Consider the following 17,873-nt stretch of genomic DNA (forward strand, 5'->3'; position numbering starts at 1 on the left):
AGCTTTCACAGGACAAAATTAGTTGTAAATTAACTTTTTGTACCTTAACCTCTTGACCATTATCACTTATGTAGTGAGAATCTCAATGCAAAAAAAAAAAATCTGCCCAAGTTATTTCTTAAGGAAGCCCTGAGTGCTTACTTAGGGGCCTTATCAGAATAACATTAGCCAGTAGACCTGGTTGGGAGGCATTTGATATGGCAGAAAGAACATGCTCAATGCCTTTACTTATTTGCAAAATGAGGATTCTAACCCCCATGGCACAGGACTTGGGTAAGTATTACAAGATTACACCTGGGCCTTTGCCCCTGACCGAAGTAAAAGTCTCTCTTGTCTGGGAAGGCTGTGCACCTCAACAGTGGGCCCACCTTGGAAAAAAGGCCCAGGATGCAGTGGGGTAGGCAGGGATGCCTGTCCAGAATGCCCACAAGCCCACTGCAGCCATGAGAGTGGCAGGAGATGCCACAGGACACCATTCTCATGTCCTCCCTCCAGAGGTTGAAAATGCTGTCTGTTTACCAGGCAGTGGATTTAAATGCTCAGGCTTTCCTCTTCCTTTCTGTAGAATCCAAATGATGCAGTATGTCATCTATGGAATTGCGTCCTTTTTCTTCTTGTATGGGATCATACTGTTGGCAGAAGGCTTTTACACCACAAGTGCAGTAAAAGAACTTCACGGGGAGTTTAAAACCACTGCCTGTGGCCGATGCATCAGTGGAATGGTGAGTATGAATCTCAGATTGTCTGATGCACAGCCAGAGCCACACCTCTCTGTACTGTGTAGCTGAGTAAAGCTACGAGCTGAGAATGCAGGGAGAGTCCATGACACACATACAGGCACACCTCGGAGATGCAGTAGGCTTGGTTCCAGACCACCACAATGAAACGAGTCATAATCTTTCTGCTGCTTGAGGGTCTTTGCTTTCACCTTGTAAAACACACATCTCTGAAGTTCAATAAAACCGAGGTATGCCTGTAGTGTTCTTAATTTAGAGTTTGGAATTTGAAAGTACCTTCAATATATTATTGATAATAAATTAAAGTATATGGGGGGAGGTAGTATTACATCAAACATTTCCCTTATCAAGGTATAGGTAATGAGGGTATTAAAGATTTTTTCAAATATAAAGTTCCCACAATAAAAGGAGAAGACTTGGACATCGTCTCAATGTTCTCTTCATATCTTGAATGTGGATTGTGATCCTGAAGCCTTACACGTACTAGCCACTCAACCCCCTTAGAGTTTCCCTCTGGGATGCAGCTCTTTATTACCAAGTCTTTTTTTAATTTATTTTTTATTTTTTTAAAATATATTTTATTGATTTTTTACAGAGAGAAAGGGAGAGAGATATAGTTAGAAACATCGATGAGAGAGAAAAAAAAAAAAAAATTACTTATTTCAGAGAGGGAGAGATAGAAACATCAATGATGAAAGAATCACTTATCAGCTGCCTCCTGCACACCTCCCACTAGGGATAGAGCCTACTACCGGGGCAGGTGCCCTGACCAGGAATAGAACCCTGACACTCTGGTTCATAGGCCAATGCTCAACCACTGAGCCACACCAGCCCTATAACCGAATCTTTTGATGAGCTCTTTCTAAGCTCTGTTCTCCTCTAGATCAGAGGTCAGCAAAGCTTGTTTGCCCAGGGCCAGAATGCGATCAGTTCAGGCTCTGCCTGAGACTCACCTCACGGTGTGTCATTAAGGACAGAACTCTGAATGCTAGAGGCCACCAGAACAGAAATGTCCCCACAGGCCCTCTCCACTGGGCACCGGCTATCCTGAGAGCCCTGACCGCTGTGGGAAAGGGAGGCTCACCAAGCAAAGAATCACCAGCCCCTTTTCAAGTCTTTGTGGTGTATTAGAAAGCAAGTTTTCTTCTGAAGGGCAAGAAAAGAAAGCCAAGTCTGGAGTGGCCCACCCGTAAGCACTGGGGAGGGAGCCTGTGAAACTGCTGAACTCTGCTGCTTTGAATACTTTTAGAAATGCAAATGCTTCCCAAAGTGTAAATGCCCTTGAGATAAAATGCCTTGTTCCTGCAGTTTCCTGGGATGACCGACAGGAGGTGACCTGTCTTGAGCTGACCCCAGGCCAACCTGGCACGACCCAGGTATTTCCCGCAGTGTGGAAGGCTAGATGGAACCTTCACCTCTTCAGCAGCAGCCTGAAAAACTAAAAAGCCAAACTAGGATTCCGAACCTTCACCCACACACTCCGTGGGTGCACATTTTGAAAATATAAATACCCCAATGTGTTTGAAAGAGCCTTTCAAAGTTCTCTGAAAACTGCTAGTCAAGGCAGGTTAAGAAGAAACTTAAAGCAATGTGATTATATTCTGTGTTGCAACGTGGGGGTGAACACGGTGATTTTGTCCTAAGCCAGGGCTTTGCTTGCAAGAGTCGCTGTGAATCTTAAAGATGAAAACAACTCAGGGGAAATGAGAATTTGATCAGATTCACTGTGCATTAAACTTGTGTGCAAGGCTATTTTAAACTTTTAATACAGGTTCAAGATCTAATGCTTTTAGTAATTTCACAGGATCATGAAACTAGTGAGGTTGCTTTTGAGAAGGGATGTCTTGTATGACTATTATTCTATCCATCTATTATGTAAAAGAACAATTTGGGGGAAATTAATATGGTTATAATTCAAGTGGCGTGTGAAACCACCCAGACACTGTCCCATGGTGAGTACAAGAATGCCACATGGAAGGTCCTGTCACTAATTAGCTCTGTGATCTTGGACAAGGGATCTCATCTCTTAAAAATCTTTGGTCCTTGTTAAAAGGACTTTTAACTAACTGGGCTTCGGTAGTAAACATTTTCCATACTCTCTCTCTCTGGAGAGTGTGACCACCCTGCCCCAGCGGTCAGCCTTGGTTCTCCTTTCCCTTGTCACTACTGTGGCCGGACGGTGCTCTGAATTGAATGCATCCCACAGGTTTGGCATGTCAGAAATGCAGAATCATTCCTCCCAGGCGGTGCGCCTTGGCAGGTCCAGTGACGATTCTTTGTCCTTTTCGGCTTAGTTTGTCTTCCTCACCTATGTGCTCGGAGTGGCCTGGCTCGGTGTGTTTGGTTTCTCTGCGGTGCCCGTGTTTATGTTCTACAACATATGGTCAACTTGTGAAGTCATCAAGTCACCCCAGACCAATGGGACAGCCAGTGTGGAGCAGATCTGTGTGGATATCCGACAATACGGTACTTCCTTTTAATCCCCCGTTAATGTTTATGCTCTCATGTGTAAGTCTGCACCGTAATTATTACATGGGCCTCTTTTTAATCATCATGATCTCTTTCATACCTTTTCCATTAGAATGGAAAGATCATTAGGGTCTTAGTTTATAAAGGGTGCCATTTAAAATTTTGTTATATTTTCAAGAAAGTAGCAAACATTTTTTAATAATGAGAAGCTAATTCATAATGCAATTGAATAAAAAAGATGATGTCCACTATAAAAAGTTTACGTATTTTCAATATTCCAGTTTTGTATCATCTTACTTTCCATCCAAAACATTGCATGCCCTGTATAATCCAATTAATTTGTATGTCCGACTCTTCAAAGCAGGTCTTTTTAAAATGACCAATTGCTTCAACTTCATCTATACTGAAAAACACAACATAAAATCCAAATGTATTTTAAAGACATGAGAACATATTGTTGGAATATGTTTCAGCCGGCAGTTGGAAACAGGTTCAAACATGTTTTCAAATGAATGGGATCATCCCAATAGGCAGCTACGGTTGGTTCATTCTGACAAGCCACAGAAGGGGCCATTGCTGTGCCTGTCAATTAATTTGAGACTTGATTTCCCTGCTGAGTGAGAGAAGGCAACATCCCCTATGTATGGAGTTTAATTAGTGTTTCTAGCCAGGATGGCAGAAATCCTGTTCTTGGCAGAAACAACTAGGGGAAAACAGCTTTTCATTAGAACCGAAGAGGAAGTAACTGTTCTTTCAGAGTTTTGAGAGAGAGAGAGATGACTAGCATTTCATTTTTGTTGCTTGTTTTTCCCGTGTGACTTATCCTCAGCCTCTTACCTTATGATATAATAGGAAATTTGTCTTAAACTGCCCATCAGCCTAATAATCTCTTCTCATAAAGACCAAGGCTCAACCACACTTCTTTTTGATGGATTGAAAACAGAGCCTAAAGTTGATTTTTAAAGTATTTGTAAATCAATGTCTAAATGTATTGGTAATCATCTTTTTTTTCTTTTAATATATTTTATTGATTTTTTTTACAGAGAGGAAGGGAGAGAGATAGTCAGAAACATCGATGAGAGAGAAACATCGATCAGCTGCCTCCTGCACATTGTGCCTGCAGCCCAGGTACATGCCCTTGACCGGAATCGAACCTGGGACCTTTCAGTCCACAAGCCGACGCTCTATCCACTGAGCCAAACCGGTTTCGGCCGGTAATCATCTTTTTTAATCTGTATTTTAAATCGCCGGTTCCACTGACAATTTAGAGACTCGACATTTCCCATTCTTCTGAAGCATGAAGACTTATTCTTGGCCCACAGCAAGGATGGAGGAAATCAGGAATGTTTTAAAATCCTCCTTCCTTACCTCCTGGGGAAGTGTAAATTGAACTGAGTTCAATATGTAAGCATGCACCTGCTCATTAATGGCAAAAAGAGCAGCAGCCCCCAATGCACAATATTGCTGCAGGGAGGAGTCCAGGTTACAGTGAGAAAGACCACAAACCGTGCTGGCCACACTCTGTAATGAAGGTCAGTGTTTTCAATCCCAAAGTATTTCCAAAACATTTGTAAAACACAATAAAGAATGGCCCAGCCGGTATGGCTCAGTGCTTGAGAATCAACCTATGAAACGAGGAAGTCGCTGTTCCATTCCAGGTCAGGGCACATGCCCAAGGTTGCAGGCTCAATCCCCACTAGGGGGCGTGCAAGAGGCAGCCGATCAATGATTCTCTCCCATCATTGATGTTTCTATCTCTCTCTCCCTCTCCCTTCCTCTCTCTGAAATAATTTTTTTTTAAATTATGAATATAAAAGCAAAGACATACAAAATACAAGTCCAAATTATTTAACAAAAACAAATTACTCTGTCAAACTGCCATGAAACTTTCTGAGCACAGATTCTCTCAATTTCACAACTTATCTCATGGCAAACCACTAACAAAGAGACTAACAAGGCCACATACCAAGGAATCATGAGGAAATGAACTTGACCTCAGCCTGATGAAATGCTTTATGGGGCAGGGGGTCCTCCTGGAGCTGCTCAGCTATGATTCATAGATACACAGGAGGGAAAAAATCATTTTTTACAGATATCAGCTCCACTAAACAAAGCATGATTTGTAGAAAAAATAGTATCAGGTTAAGTCTCTTACAGACTAGTTGGCTTTACTCGTGCCCTATAGTCCAAATGGGACTTAATTATTCCGAAAGGCTGTTTTGCAGAGGGCAAGTGTGTTCATTGTTGATGACGAATATGACCTACAACTGCACTGTAATTGGCTTCCAAAGTGGTGAGGACGGGAGAGCATGAAGCATTGTAGTTTGCCCTAACACCTAACTCTCTATTGGGACTCACTTCACAGGTATCATTCCTTGGAATGCTTTCCCAGGAAAAATATGCGGCTCTGCCCTAGAGAACATCTGCAACACCAACGAGGTAAACCACTCTCCCGTCAGAGGCTCACAGATGATCACAACAAAACAGAGTCCATTCTCCTGGGGAGCAAAAGCAGGAGGGATGGCTTAAATGCTGTCAAGGAAAGACTTTTTTGCAGGCTTTTAAAGAGTGAACTGTATGTAATCAGTACTCAACCACTTTTGACCTAAAAGATGGTCCTTTCATTCAGTGAGGATTGTAGCAATCAGCTTTCTCTTTCTGCAACAATTTGTAAGTGACCCCAATCTTGATTTTTGAAAGTATAAAGAGACTCTTCTCTTTCACCTTCAGACAGTTTTTCAAATTAGAACATCTGTCACAGGACAAGTGTAAATTAATTTTCAGGGGAAAGTGTCCCCTGTATTTGTATGTAAGTCAAAATTTTATAAATCAAGTTACAGTCAGTCACTTATATTGCTGTTATTTCTAGGGCACCCTTAATTGGCACTAAATCTTAACATTCTTTGCTTTAAAACCTCTGGCCCTAGAATATTCTTCAGGCATTGGTTTATAAAACTCTTAAATGCACCAGTAGAAGCTTGAATGTATAAGAAAACCCTAATGTGCTTTTAGAAAGCAATCAGTTACTGAAATAATGAGCCCCTGCTGACCTGGCTGGTCAGTGTGTATATCCATAATGTGGAATGGCTCAAGGCAGGGAATCCCAACCTTGGCTGCACATTGCAGTCATTGAGCAGCATTGTAATATACTGATGGCTGAGCCCCAGCCTCCAGATCAGTGGTTCTCAAACTTGGCTGCACATTAGAATCACCTGGGAATCTTTTTAAAATCCTGATTTCTGGGCCTCATCCTCCGGAAATTCTGTTTCTTTGTTATTAATGTCGTGGTCCTACCCCTAACAGAGTGACAACACGTCCTACAGGAGGCGGAAAGCTACAGGAGAGGGCAGGGAACAATTTGTTATGGGGTGAGACTCTAGGGGCCTTGGTCGGCAAACTGCAGCTCACGAGCCACATGCGGCTCTTTGGGCCCTTTAGTGTGGCTCTTCCTAAGCCTTAGGAGTACCCTAATTAAGTTCATAACAATGTACCCACCTATATAGTTTAAGTTTAAAGAATTTGGCTCTCAAAAGAAATTTCAATCATTGTCCTGTTGATATTTGGCTCTGTGGACTAAGGAGTTTGCCGACCACTGCTCTAGGGCATCAAAAAGTTTAAACACCCGCCAGGTGATTCCAACTGAGCTGGACTGGAACACACACTTATACTCAGCCTTGCGTAAACACTTAAAGATGATGCAGCATGTTGGAACGGGAGTAGGCCATTTCATTACACACGAAATGCTCATGTTGGTGCCCTCTTCTTTCCTAGTTCTACATGTCCTATCACCTGTTCATTGTGGCCTGTGCTGGAGCTGGTGCCACCGTCATTGCCCTGGTGAGTAAGGGCCTGAGGATTGGCCTGTTCTAGCTCCCCCTCCCAGCAGTCTCTATAATAACAGGTTTCCCTTCCAGGAAACACTTCTAGGACTCAAGGTGGGTTAAACTTCACCTGTGTAAACCTATCGCATGTCTAGATCGCAGGGTGTACTAGTTGGCTGTCCTGGCACTGATTGTAGGTAATGTAAATTGGATTCTGTGGAAAGAAGAAAGGGGACCAATACCTGGAACACCTGTTAACTAGGACGGGAACATTGCAATGTGGCTTATTCAGCCCTTACTTTCATGACTTCAATCATGGATAAATGGTCATGTGAGGAAATGTGCATATATACATACACACTTGTACCATTGATCTTGTGCACAGAAGTTATGCTTAATAAAGTTTTCTCAACACCGAATTAACCAACACAGAGCCATTGCTCCTTGGGGGAACACAGGATTAGGTTTCTGCGAGCCTCTGGTCACAACAGTTTTGTCAAACCAATGGAATACAGAAGCCTGCTTTGTGTGATTCTATTCAAAGACATGATTTACTAACACTGAACTCCTGGCCAACAGCACTATGCCTCATACCCAAATGAAGCTCAGTCAGTACATGTATCCTCTTCAGAAGGCACCTCACAACCTTCTTGCACTTAAAACCACTACACAGCACCTGGAACAGGGAACATTTAGAGTGAAACCACAAGAATGCAAAAAACATGGCACTCAGCAGATTGACAAAAAGGACACTTGTGCTCAGACAGAGCTGGAACAAAAAGGCAGTGTCACCTCGGTTGACCTCCACTAGGAGACGAGACTTTTTCACCACTCTGCACATGTCCACGAATACCATGGAAGTGCTGTGAGTGCTGATGTGGGGGCCACAAAGACATTTTAGTATGTAGGCAAACTCGAAAATATAGAATCTGTGAATAATGAGGATCAACTGTATAAACACAAACAGGTGTGTGTATGTATGTATGTGCACTGATATGTATTTTGGGAGGGCTTGGTTTATGATTTCAAGAAATCTAAGATTGGTGAAGGAAAAGGGGGACATCTCATCAGCTCAGAATTGAGTCATCCCCAGGTTTTCCATCCCTGGAGTCATCCCTTCCCATGACAGCCCATGAAAAGCAAGCACCTGTTCACTCACAGTGTGACCCATTTTCTGGGCTGCTGTCAGCTCTCTGGGCTTAACAGGCAGGAGAGGACCAATTGCTCCTGAGTAGACAGTTTTGGAAAGATGATGGGAAATAGAGCATTTAGCTTCATCGGATGCTACTGACCCAGAACTGTATCTTGTCATTCTTTAAACATGTCCTAGTCTTTTTAATAAACATACCATGGGCCGAGCTGAAGACTGATGTGGTGTATGTGAAATGAGAAAAGGTTTGTGTGCGCTAGATGTGAGAATCGCCTGTGGTGGTTACAAATGGGAAAAAGAAACACCGTAGGCTGAGTTGGCACCCCACCCCACCCAAGTTTAGAAGTGTGGCACTGGCCCTCACTGCCTATATCTTACTGTCCTGTTTTGTTCTCTTCCACCAGCTGATCTACATGATGGCTACTACATATAACTATGCGGTTTTGAAGTTTAAGAGTCGGGAAGATTGCTGCACTAAATTCTAAGTTGCATGAGGCCCATAAGGAGCGTTAGAGAGCTGTACGATGTAGCATGAACATCACTGACACCCAGACTAAAGCAGAGTCTAGGCTTCTGCAGTTTCGTACCAGTAATTTGTAAATAGCTTTAGTCAACTCATTCTGCGTGGAAGGTTAATAAGATGACTTACCATACGTGAATTACAAAATTATGAGATCTGGCTATTTCCACATTTTGAAAAGGATTCAGTTATTTACTGACATTGCTCAGCACCCATTAAAAATTAATTTTCTTCAACTTAAACTTTAAACAACATCTCTAAGTGAAGTATTAAAACTCTGAAACACCTGCATTTTCCGTTATTTTTACTGGCTTGATAACCAAGTTCAATGGCAAAAATGAACACCGTGCTGAAGATGAAATGGAAGAAAACTGTCTTAGTCTGGATTTTGTTTTGTCAGACTCCTTCTGAAAAATACTTTAAATATATTTTAAATTTCATTAAAATTTTTTTATGATTGCATGGTTCACTACCAAATAAATGCCCCTCAAGGTGAAAATTTGAAGTAAAATAAATGCCACCCATTTGTTTTCTCTGAAAAAAGGATTTATGTGAGTTTTTTTTAACATAACACAATCCTTCTTTCAGAGCCCACAAAATTGATAACCCTAAGTTGTTGGTAGGTAGTAACTGATTCCTTAAAGCCACTTCTCAAACTGCACATAAGTTTTTAATTTTTTTATTTTAGAGAGAGGAAGGGACAAAGGAATAGAAAACATCAATGATGAGAGAGAATCAGATTGGTTGCCTCCTGCACACCCCCTTTATTGGGGATCAAGCCCACAACCCAGGCATGTGCCCTTGACTGGGAACCAAACCATGACCTCCTGATTCATGGGTCAATGCTCAACCACTGAGCCACACCAACCAGGCACTCGAAAGATTTTAATGGGAAGAGGAATTGTTCCTGGATCTGAAGGTCTCAAGTATGTTGAGAAGGATATATAAGGAACTTGAGATGTAGATTTTTGCAGGAAAGATGAGGAAAGTAAATGGGAAAAAGTGTTGACCACATCAACTGTAAAGAATGCCAATATGGATTTTTACATTTTTGAAATGAAATAATGGCAGTTACAAAATGGAAAATGTAGTTTTACTACTAAAAAATTGTTAATGGAGACTGCATGCTTTGCTTATAGTTCTTAAGTTTGGTTTTGACATTCACTTAATTTTTCCATGTTAAATATGTAGCTCTTTATTACTTACTAAAAATAAACGTTGTTCAGACTTTTAGGCCTTTTGGGTAATTGATTTTTGTCCGATAGCAAAGATCTTTGCACCGCACTTATTTAAAAATAACCACATTTCTGAACTTCTGTATCAGTTTTTAAAATTATTCTCAAAATGGTAAAAAGCACCCTCTATGTGTTTTATTTTTGCTTTTTCTTAATTAACTTTGACCATTTTTTTCAAGTGCATTATGTCTGGATACTAACTTTTCTTCTGCCTTTTAATATTGACTCTACTAGAACATGCTCTCAGTATCTGATGCCTCTGGTTGCAGAATGAGTATTAATATGAAATAACCCTCTCCCTTTCTTACAGTAAAGTCCGTCTAATCTACCTAGCAGCTTGCTTTGCCTCTGACATGCTCACTAGCCATCATGCTCACCCTTCTTTTCCAGATCCACTTCCTCATGATACTGTCTTCTAACTGGGCTTACTTAAAGGATGCCAGCAAAATGCAGGCTTACCAGGATATCAAAGCAAAGGAAGAACAGGAACTGCAAGATATCCAGTCCCGGTCCAAAGAACAACTCAATTCTTATACATAAACGTTTGCCAGAGTGCTTCCGCCGACACATTGACAGCTGTGACAAATCATCAGGCAGCTGCTCTGCAGTACAGATGTGTTTCCCACCAAACAAACTCACGTAGAACTACAAACACTTCACTGTCTATCTCAAGCTGCTGGGATGTATTTCTAGGAAAACCCTCCAGTAGGTAAACCTTTTCCTTTAGAACAGATACAGGAGGTTTCATGTTAGCCATTTTAAAAGGCAACACTTTTTGACAAAATGATTGTTCATCTTTTTGAAATTTGTGGCATGTTCACATTTATTGCTAGAGCAATCCTACCAGGATAGGAATTGAGAATACGGCATACTCCTTGATAGGGACCCGTGATGTGCCAGCACCAAGGAAAGGGACCATAAATTCATGTGTGCCATCTGTCCCTAAACAGATGTACCTAATAGGGAATAAAATAGAATTGGTGTGAAGTTCCGTTTCTGACAGCCAACATTTATTAAACAGTGGCTTCATCAAAGATAATGTAATTCTTACAATTGATTAGGACACCTTATGATCCAATCAGAAATCTTTTTTCAATAATGCTAAAATGTGCTACTATAATTCTGCTATAACTACCATTAAAGAAGCTGAATTCTGACTCCTTGACAAGCTTTCTGGAATCAATTTTCTAAAAGACTTCATTGTAATAAAATGACCCACTTGTCATCATTCTTCTTGGGAAATAAATGTCAGCTGAGCCTTAATGAGTATTTGCTGTAAATTTCTAAGAACTTGCATCACAACGGGAGATCCAAAATACTTCATAGAATTTTTTTCCACATTTTTTTAAATTAAGAAGTGTTACCTTATTAAAATGACCACCATTCTAAACCATTTTTATGTGGTCTGAAAAGTGAGTTTACAGTTTCATACCAACTATCTAAAACCTAATTGCAAATAGACCACAGACCTCCTACTTTTATAGACTTGAATTTAAATTAGGGTATTTATTTCACTTTTTCTTATCTAAATCTTAGTTTCCTGGAATAATCAAAGTTCCATGTTCAGCAAAACAACAACTGCTTGAGTTTAAGCCATTTTCAGAAACTTGCCTTCTAAATCATTGTGTACCAGAACATTAAGTGACTATAGGTATTGGGTATTAGTGATGGTAAACTTTGTGTTGTTCTTTATGAAATGATACATATAACTGTTGGGTGCATCCGTGCTTTTTAAAGGGGGCTGCATAATATAGGGTTAACTATGTATATTCATGTTAAGAATTAACTTGTGGTTTGGCTGTTTTCCTGGATTTTAAAACATATACATGTGCAGAACTGTATTGCAATGAAAGGAAGCATAACTTTATCAACATGCTATTAAAATTGAACAAGTATATTTTATTTGGATTCTTTCAGTTGTGGTTGTTAATGCCTAAACATGCCTATTTGGACCTTGACTATTTTTTTAGTGGGAGAAGCTCTCCCCGTGTAGAACGGTTGTTCCGGACTAGCTTGGTGATGTGCTTTCTGTTGCATGGCAGACTTCGATGTTTCCTCCGGCAGTGCAGGTGCCATTAGAGTCCAGTGTTTTAGAAGCAGTGTCTAAAGCCTAATTTGACTTTTCTAATTCTGGTGGCTACTACCAAGAATGTTCGAAAGTTTTGTTCAAGTAGTCTAATATTTTTTATGTAAAGAGCATTAAATTTTGCTATGTATAAATTTTTGTAACCTAACAGTGAATCAATATTTTCTATCAGTGCCAAGGGCTTCCTGTAGTTCTATTCCAGTGTTATAATAAATATTTGTAGATAATAGTCAATACTTGTGTATGCTTATTTTAAAGATCTATTTAGGTGGAAATAGTTGTGGATGTACTAAGAGAAATGAAATAAAATTATAGCTTCATTCATTTGCCTTTTGACATACATAAATGTTCTCTTTCTCTGTCTTCAGTATGGTGTCATTTTTAAATAGTATGCATGATCAAGATTTCACATTCATATGAAATCCAGTTTTTAAGAGAGTGCTATGTTTCATTTCTGACAAATCTCTTTTAAGAAAATGATCTCACCCACTAGGGCAGCCGTGGGCAAACTACGTTGAAATGAAAAAAACTTAAAAAAAAAAAAAAGGCCGTACCCTTTTATGTAATGATGTTTACTTTGAATTTGTATTAGTTCACACAAACACTCCATCCATGCTTTTGTTCCGGCCCTCCGGTCCAGTTTAAGAACCCATTGTGGCCCTCGAGTCAAAAAGTTTGCCCACCCCTGGACTAGGGTGTATTTTACATAAAGTACCATTAACACTTTACAGTTCTTTGTGAAAAATATAGACATTTTCTGACTTAATGAAAGCAATATACCTTATGGGATGAACACAAAACTTAAGTTACGGGAAAGTATAAGGAACAATCTGCATAAGGGTCCATATGTCATTGGCTATTTTACAAACCCGAGGTATAGAAATCTACTGAAAGATTTATTGGGGAATATTTAAAAAGATCTAGAGCTAACAGTGTTTTCTTTTTTTGTTAATCTTCACCCGAGGACATTTTTTCCTTTGATTTTTAGAGAGAGTAGAAGGAAGGGAAAAAGAAGGATAAACATTGATGTGAAACAGATACATATGGATTGGTTACCTCCTACACATGCACTGACCAGGGCCAGGGATTGAGCATGCAACCCAGGTATGTGCCCTTGACCATGAATGGAACCCTTGAACCGTCAGTCCAAGGGCAACATTCTAACCACAGAGAATCACCAGCCAGGGCTAGAGCTAACAGTATTTTCTAAAGCAGCAGAGCTAAAACTGTTCCTTAAGATTTCATTTAATCTGTTTAAAATGACTTCTGTCAGCATGAATACACATTTGAATTTTCTCCCTCTAACTTCTCTTAGTAATAATCAGCTTTTCGCCTCCAGATAACCACCCTTCATTCACAATCAGTAGGAGACCAAATCAGGAGCCCAATTAGTTTGCTGTTTGTCACACTATACTTAATACCTTCTGTTAATGTAGCATTTGTGTAATATTTCTTAAGTTACATGAATCACTTAAATAAATGTTGTGTAAATCATGGCTAGATAAGATCACATGCAGTCTCTTTATTATCAACAGTAATCATGCCACAAATGTGAAAACCTTTAGCAGATGGAGCTGTTTCCATTTACCTAGTTATACCTTGTGAAATAACTTTTAAGAGGTGAAAAGAAAGTCAAAATTTTAGGGGAGGGGCCACTCATTGAAAAACCCAACAAGTGTGTGGCAGATTGTGCTTGGTGGTTAGTGTCGGCCTGCGTACCAGAGGGTCACAGGTTCCATTCCCGGTCAAGGCTATGTACCTGGGTTGCAGGTTCAATCCCTAGCCCTGGTTAGGGTGTGTTCAAGAGGCAACCAATCCATGTGTCTCACATCAATGTTTGTTTTTTCTCTCTCTCCCCTTCCGTCCCTCCTTTCCACTCTCTTCTTTAAAAAAAAAAAGGCAATGGAAAAAATATCCTTGGATGCGGATTAACAAAAAAAAAAAAAATAGTAATCATGAAAAAGAAAAATCAGCAAGCAAAAATACTTTGTCTACTAAAAAATGAGGACCAAAATTCCACAATAAAAATTTGGAAAAAAATCCTTTAAGGGCTTTTTAATGCTATGCTAGCCATAATATTAGAACATTTAAGAGACAATCCACTTTGCTATTTACATATTTTCCTAAACAATGGCATATTTCTCTAGCTAGTGCAAGGCTAATTTGTTCCCAGATGTTTGTAAAAAATTATAGATGTTGCTTAAGGTAACTTTTCAAAATAAATATTTAGGATAAGTAAAACTACCAAAGTTTTAAGGAAATAAAAATGCAAATAGAAGTCAGGTTTGGCAAAGAACATTCTTTTTCTAAACTGCTCCACTAATTTTCCTCACTGTTTTGGTATTTAAACTTACTGCGCCCTGATTGGTGTGGCTGTTGGAGCATCGTCCCATACACCAAAAGATCTCAGGTTTGATCCCCTGGTTGGGACTCATGCAGGAGGCAATTGATTGGTTTCTCTCTCACACGGATGTTAAATATGTATAATTATTGTACCCACCTGGGAAGATTTAAAGAGAGCCTCACTCAGGGGGTCCTGTGAAGGCAGAAGCAGGGGAGGCTGCAGGGAGTCCTGCATCTCGAAATCTGTATTCTTAGGCATTCTAGGTAATGTGCCATCTGAAATGCTACATGAGAAATGACTTACTTTTCTTTAAATGGAATCTGCCTTGAGATAGGTGACAACAGCACATTTCTGAACTACTCTCTCCCATGGGTACACCGAATGTACCACTACACATGGAAGTTTTTCTGAAAAAAATCCAAAAATTAGCCGAGCTCTTCTTATACATGCAGCGAACAAGAAAACAGCCCCATCGAAACAGGCCGGAAAGTCTGAGACATGGTCTCACCCCATCCCCAGCACACCACCATACAATCAGGAGGGAACAGACCCCTGACCCCGTGGTTCTCCTGAAGAGCAAAAGATTTGCACCCCATATCTAGTGCCCCATCTTTTAAGACCCACCTGAGATGGGCTCCCAAACACCTCACTCTTAAGGCCAACTGAGCTTATGGCCATAAAACCCACAAGAATGTAACATACAAACAGTTCTAAACCAGCTCTAGATTCACCAAGTACTGCTTTCCCTGAAACTGGTCTATTTGAATATATTAAAAGCTGCTGCCTGAGAGTCTGGTTTCTTTCTAATTTAGCACACATCTAGGGGCCGAGTGCCATCCTCCCTAGATACTAGAGAAGCCAAGGATGCCTCCCCCACCAGCTCCAGATCACCAGTATCTTCCAGAAAGAAGCTTATATACACATCTCTGCCCGGTGTTAGCAGCTGCCACCCAAGGGATAGGTCCCCGGATTGCCTGCCTCTGACAGCCAGAAGTGATTACATTCACAAGTCCCACGGGACTGTAGCAAACAAAGAAGCAGTTCTTAACCAGGCGTAAAACCACACACCCACAGCTATACACCCCGGCCAAATACAGAGGGAGTAGGTAAAAATACGCATCTCCCAGTTTGTCCCAGGAGTCCTACAGAAGTCCAACCCTCTGTGCAGGTGATACATTCCGAGAACTTCAGTGGATGCCTGAAACCACAGATAGTAGCAAACATTCTATATACTATGTTTTTTCTGTACATACATACCGAGGATAAAGCTTAATTTATAAATTAGGCACAATAGATTAACAATAATAATAAAGTAGGACAATTACAACACTATACCTTAATAAAAGTTATGTAAATGTCTTCAGGGTCATTATTAAGTAAAATAAGGGTGACTTAAACACATACACTGTGCTACCTCAGCAGTCGATTTATAACTGAAATGGCTACTAAGTGACTGATGGGCAGGTGGCACATACAGCAAGGTGACACTGGACAAAGGGAGGATTCACATTCCAGGTAGGATGGTGTGAGATTTCATCACGCTACTCACAACATGCAATTTAAAACATGAATTATTTCTAGAATTTCCCATTTGATATTTTCAGACCATGGGTAACAATCTGCCAAAAGGGAAACACTGGATAAAGGGAACTACTATACACACTTTCCCTGTCGCTGTCAGAGCCTGGCCTCCAATCAGACTGCATCTAGGTACTGACTGTGATCATCCCCACTGGGGCACTGACAGAAACCACCTCAACTACTGGATATCACCTAGAACAAAGGCACAATCACAAAGGTTTGAAAGGCAACCACTTTGTTATAGAACTTAAGGGCCAGACAAGTATCACTGGCACAAACAATGCAGCCCAGCTTGTATTTGTAAAGGAAAATGTTCGGTTCTAGAATTTTCCTGGAATTGACCAGACAAATCCTTCCTGTATTAGGAGCTGGGTGGTCATCAATACTGAGTCTCATGTCCCGGGAAATGCCCTGCCAGGACTGACCAGCAGATCCTGAGGGACAGATGATTCTTTTGACAAGTTTTTTTGTGAGAGGGTTAAGGGACTGTGTAGCTAAAGGAACCAGACAGCCTTGTTTGCCTGTCTCCTTAGGCTTTCATTGCAATAGTTTGAATTAAAATTATCTTTAGATGTTGTTAGTAGGGTATTTTTGAGAAAACATGTATTTATAGTGTCTTTAAAACAAGGATGTCTTGAAGTCTAAATATAAACATTTCAGTAAAACACCCAGGGGCTTAGACTTGTTTGGAAAAGTCAAGGCAGGGTCTGCTGCCTTTGGCAAGAATCCCCTAGAGGCCTCCAACCTTTCAGAGAATCCTCCTCACAGGCTTTTCAACCAAGTCCCGTGCTTCCCCACAATGCCCCAGTCCAGGCAAACCGGGATGGTTGTTCACCCTCAGAGCAGTCCTGGATGCACTTTTAGTGACCATAATGGCAGTGTCGTTAAAGAACTTTCCCCAAGATGCTCCCACAGCAAGTTGCTGGACTGAGAGCTGCAGGAGTACGAAGATGAAGAAATGGGAGCAGCAGCAAACGGGTCTCCTCTTACCTGTGTGGAAGTTACACTGTGCTGCGTTTGAGGGCACTTACCTTGATTTGGGTGAAGTGCAGTTTCTAAAGGTTATCCTGGAGAGGAGCATCTCTAGTGACTGAGCCATTCCAGGTCCTGGATGTCTTTCACAGGAGCAGCTTCAGCACAGCCCAGGCTAGAGGCAGTGCTGGTCTCAACACCTGGGTCCTGGCTGCACAACTGGATCATCATTAAGACCTTGGTCAAGTCTCTAACCTGTGCCCCATGTTCCCTAATCTGTAAAATGTGGACAGTCACGGTACCTACACTTCATATGGCTGATATGAGCATTAAGTGAGTTAATACAGGTATAAGTTTAAAGTGTACCTGGCACACAGTTAAATGCCAGTAAATGTTATCTTCTCTTCTTACCATCTCAGGGTTTGGGTTCATTCTCAAGACAAAGATGTCAGAAGCAAAGCCAGTGTACTGTACGATTTCGGAAGCCTAGAATGGAAAACCTGTCTTTATTTTGAGGGACAAATCAGAAAGATAGGGCTGGGGAAGACGCCCTCCAGTTTGACAGGCAGTAGCCCAACTCTGGAGAGCAGAAAACACAGAAGAAACTTCCAAAATGCAGGATTAGAATTTGACCAATAAGTTTTCAAAGAAATAAAATCTAACACAAAAACGGGAAAAACCCTTAGCAGCTCATTCTAGAGTAATGAAAGGTCTAAGAATTAGGAATTCTGAAAAGAAATTAGAAAATCTCTTGACTAGATTATTTTTGGTTTATACACTAGAGTACCAAATAAAATGGTGAAAAAGAAACCACACTGAATTGCACAATTTTTATTGAGAATTCTGTTTATTACAGAGAACATAGGCCTTTTATTGTGTTACATGAGAAAGAAGCTGGGCAACACATGTGTTTACCAAAAGTCATCTGGTTCTTCATGAGGCAGGCCTGTGAAACTAA

At 40.7% G+C, this 17,873-nt stretch overlaps 2 protein-coding genes across 12 annotated transcripts in view; one reads left to right on the forward strand and one right to left on the reverse strand.

Moving 5' to 3' along the window:
- The window catches only part of GPM6B (glycoprotein M6B), a 36,386-nt gene extending 24,039 nt beyond the window's left edge, over nt 1–12,347 (forward strand). For 2 of the 4 annotated variants that reach the window (XM_006759069.2, XM_006759071.2), the window contains 5 exons: nt 566–722; nt 3,032–3,203; nt 5,572–5,645; nt 6,978–7,043; nt 8,582–9,234. In XM_006759069.2, the coding sequence (XP_006759132.1) occupies nt 566–722; nt 3,032–3,203; nt 5,572–5,645; nt 6,978–7,043; nt 8,582–8,662 (550 nt within the window). In that variant the 3' untranslated portion in view covers nt 8,663–9,234. Of the gene's footprint in view, nt 1–565; nt 723–3,031; nt 3,204–5,571; nt 5,646–6,977; nt 7,044–8,581; nt 9,235–10,322 lie in introns of those variants that run through there. The other 2 variants (XM_006759068.2, XM_006759070.2) reach the window with 1 other exon arrangement.
- Nucleotides 12,348–17,730: 5,383 nt separating this feature from the next.
- The window catches only part of OFD1 (oral-facial-digital syndrome 1), a 36,195-nt gene continuing 36,052 nt past the window's right edge, over nt 17,731–17,873 (reverse strand). For all 8 annotated transcript variants that reach the window (XM_006759074.2, XM_015560880.1, XM_006759072.2 and 5 more), the window contains one exon: nt 17,731–17,869. In XM_006759074.2, the coding sequence (XP_006759137.1) occupies nt 17,827–17,869 (43 nt within the window). In that variant the 3' untranslated portion in view covers nt 17,731–17,826. The remainder of the gene's footprint in view (nt 17,870–17,873) is intronic.

The sequence above is a fragment of the Myotis davidii genome, unplaced genomic scaffold (assembly GCF_000327345.1).
Source record: "Myotis davidii unplaced genomic scaffold, ASM32734v1 scaffold216, whole genome shotgun sequence".
NCBI classification, from domain to species: domain Eukaryota; kingdom Metazoa; phylum Chordata; class Mammalia; order Chiroptera; family Vespertilionidae; genus Myotis; species Myotis davidii.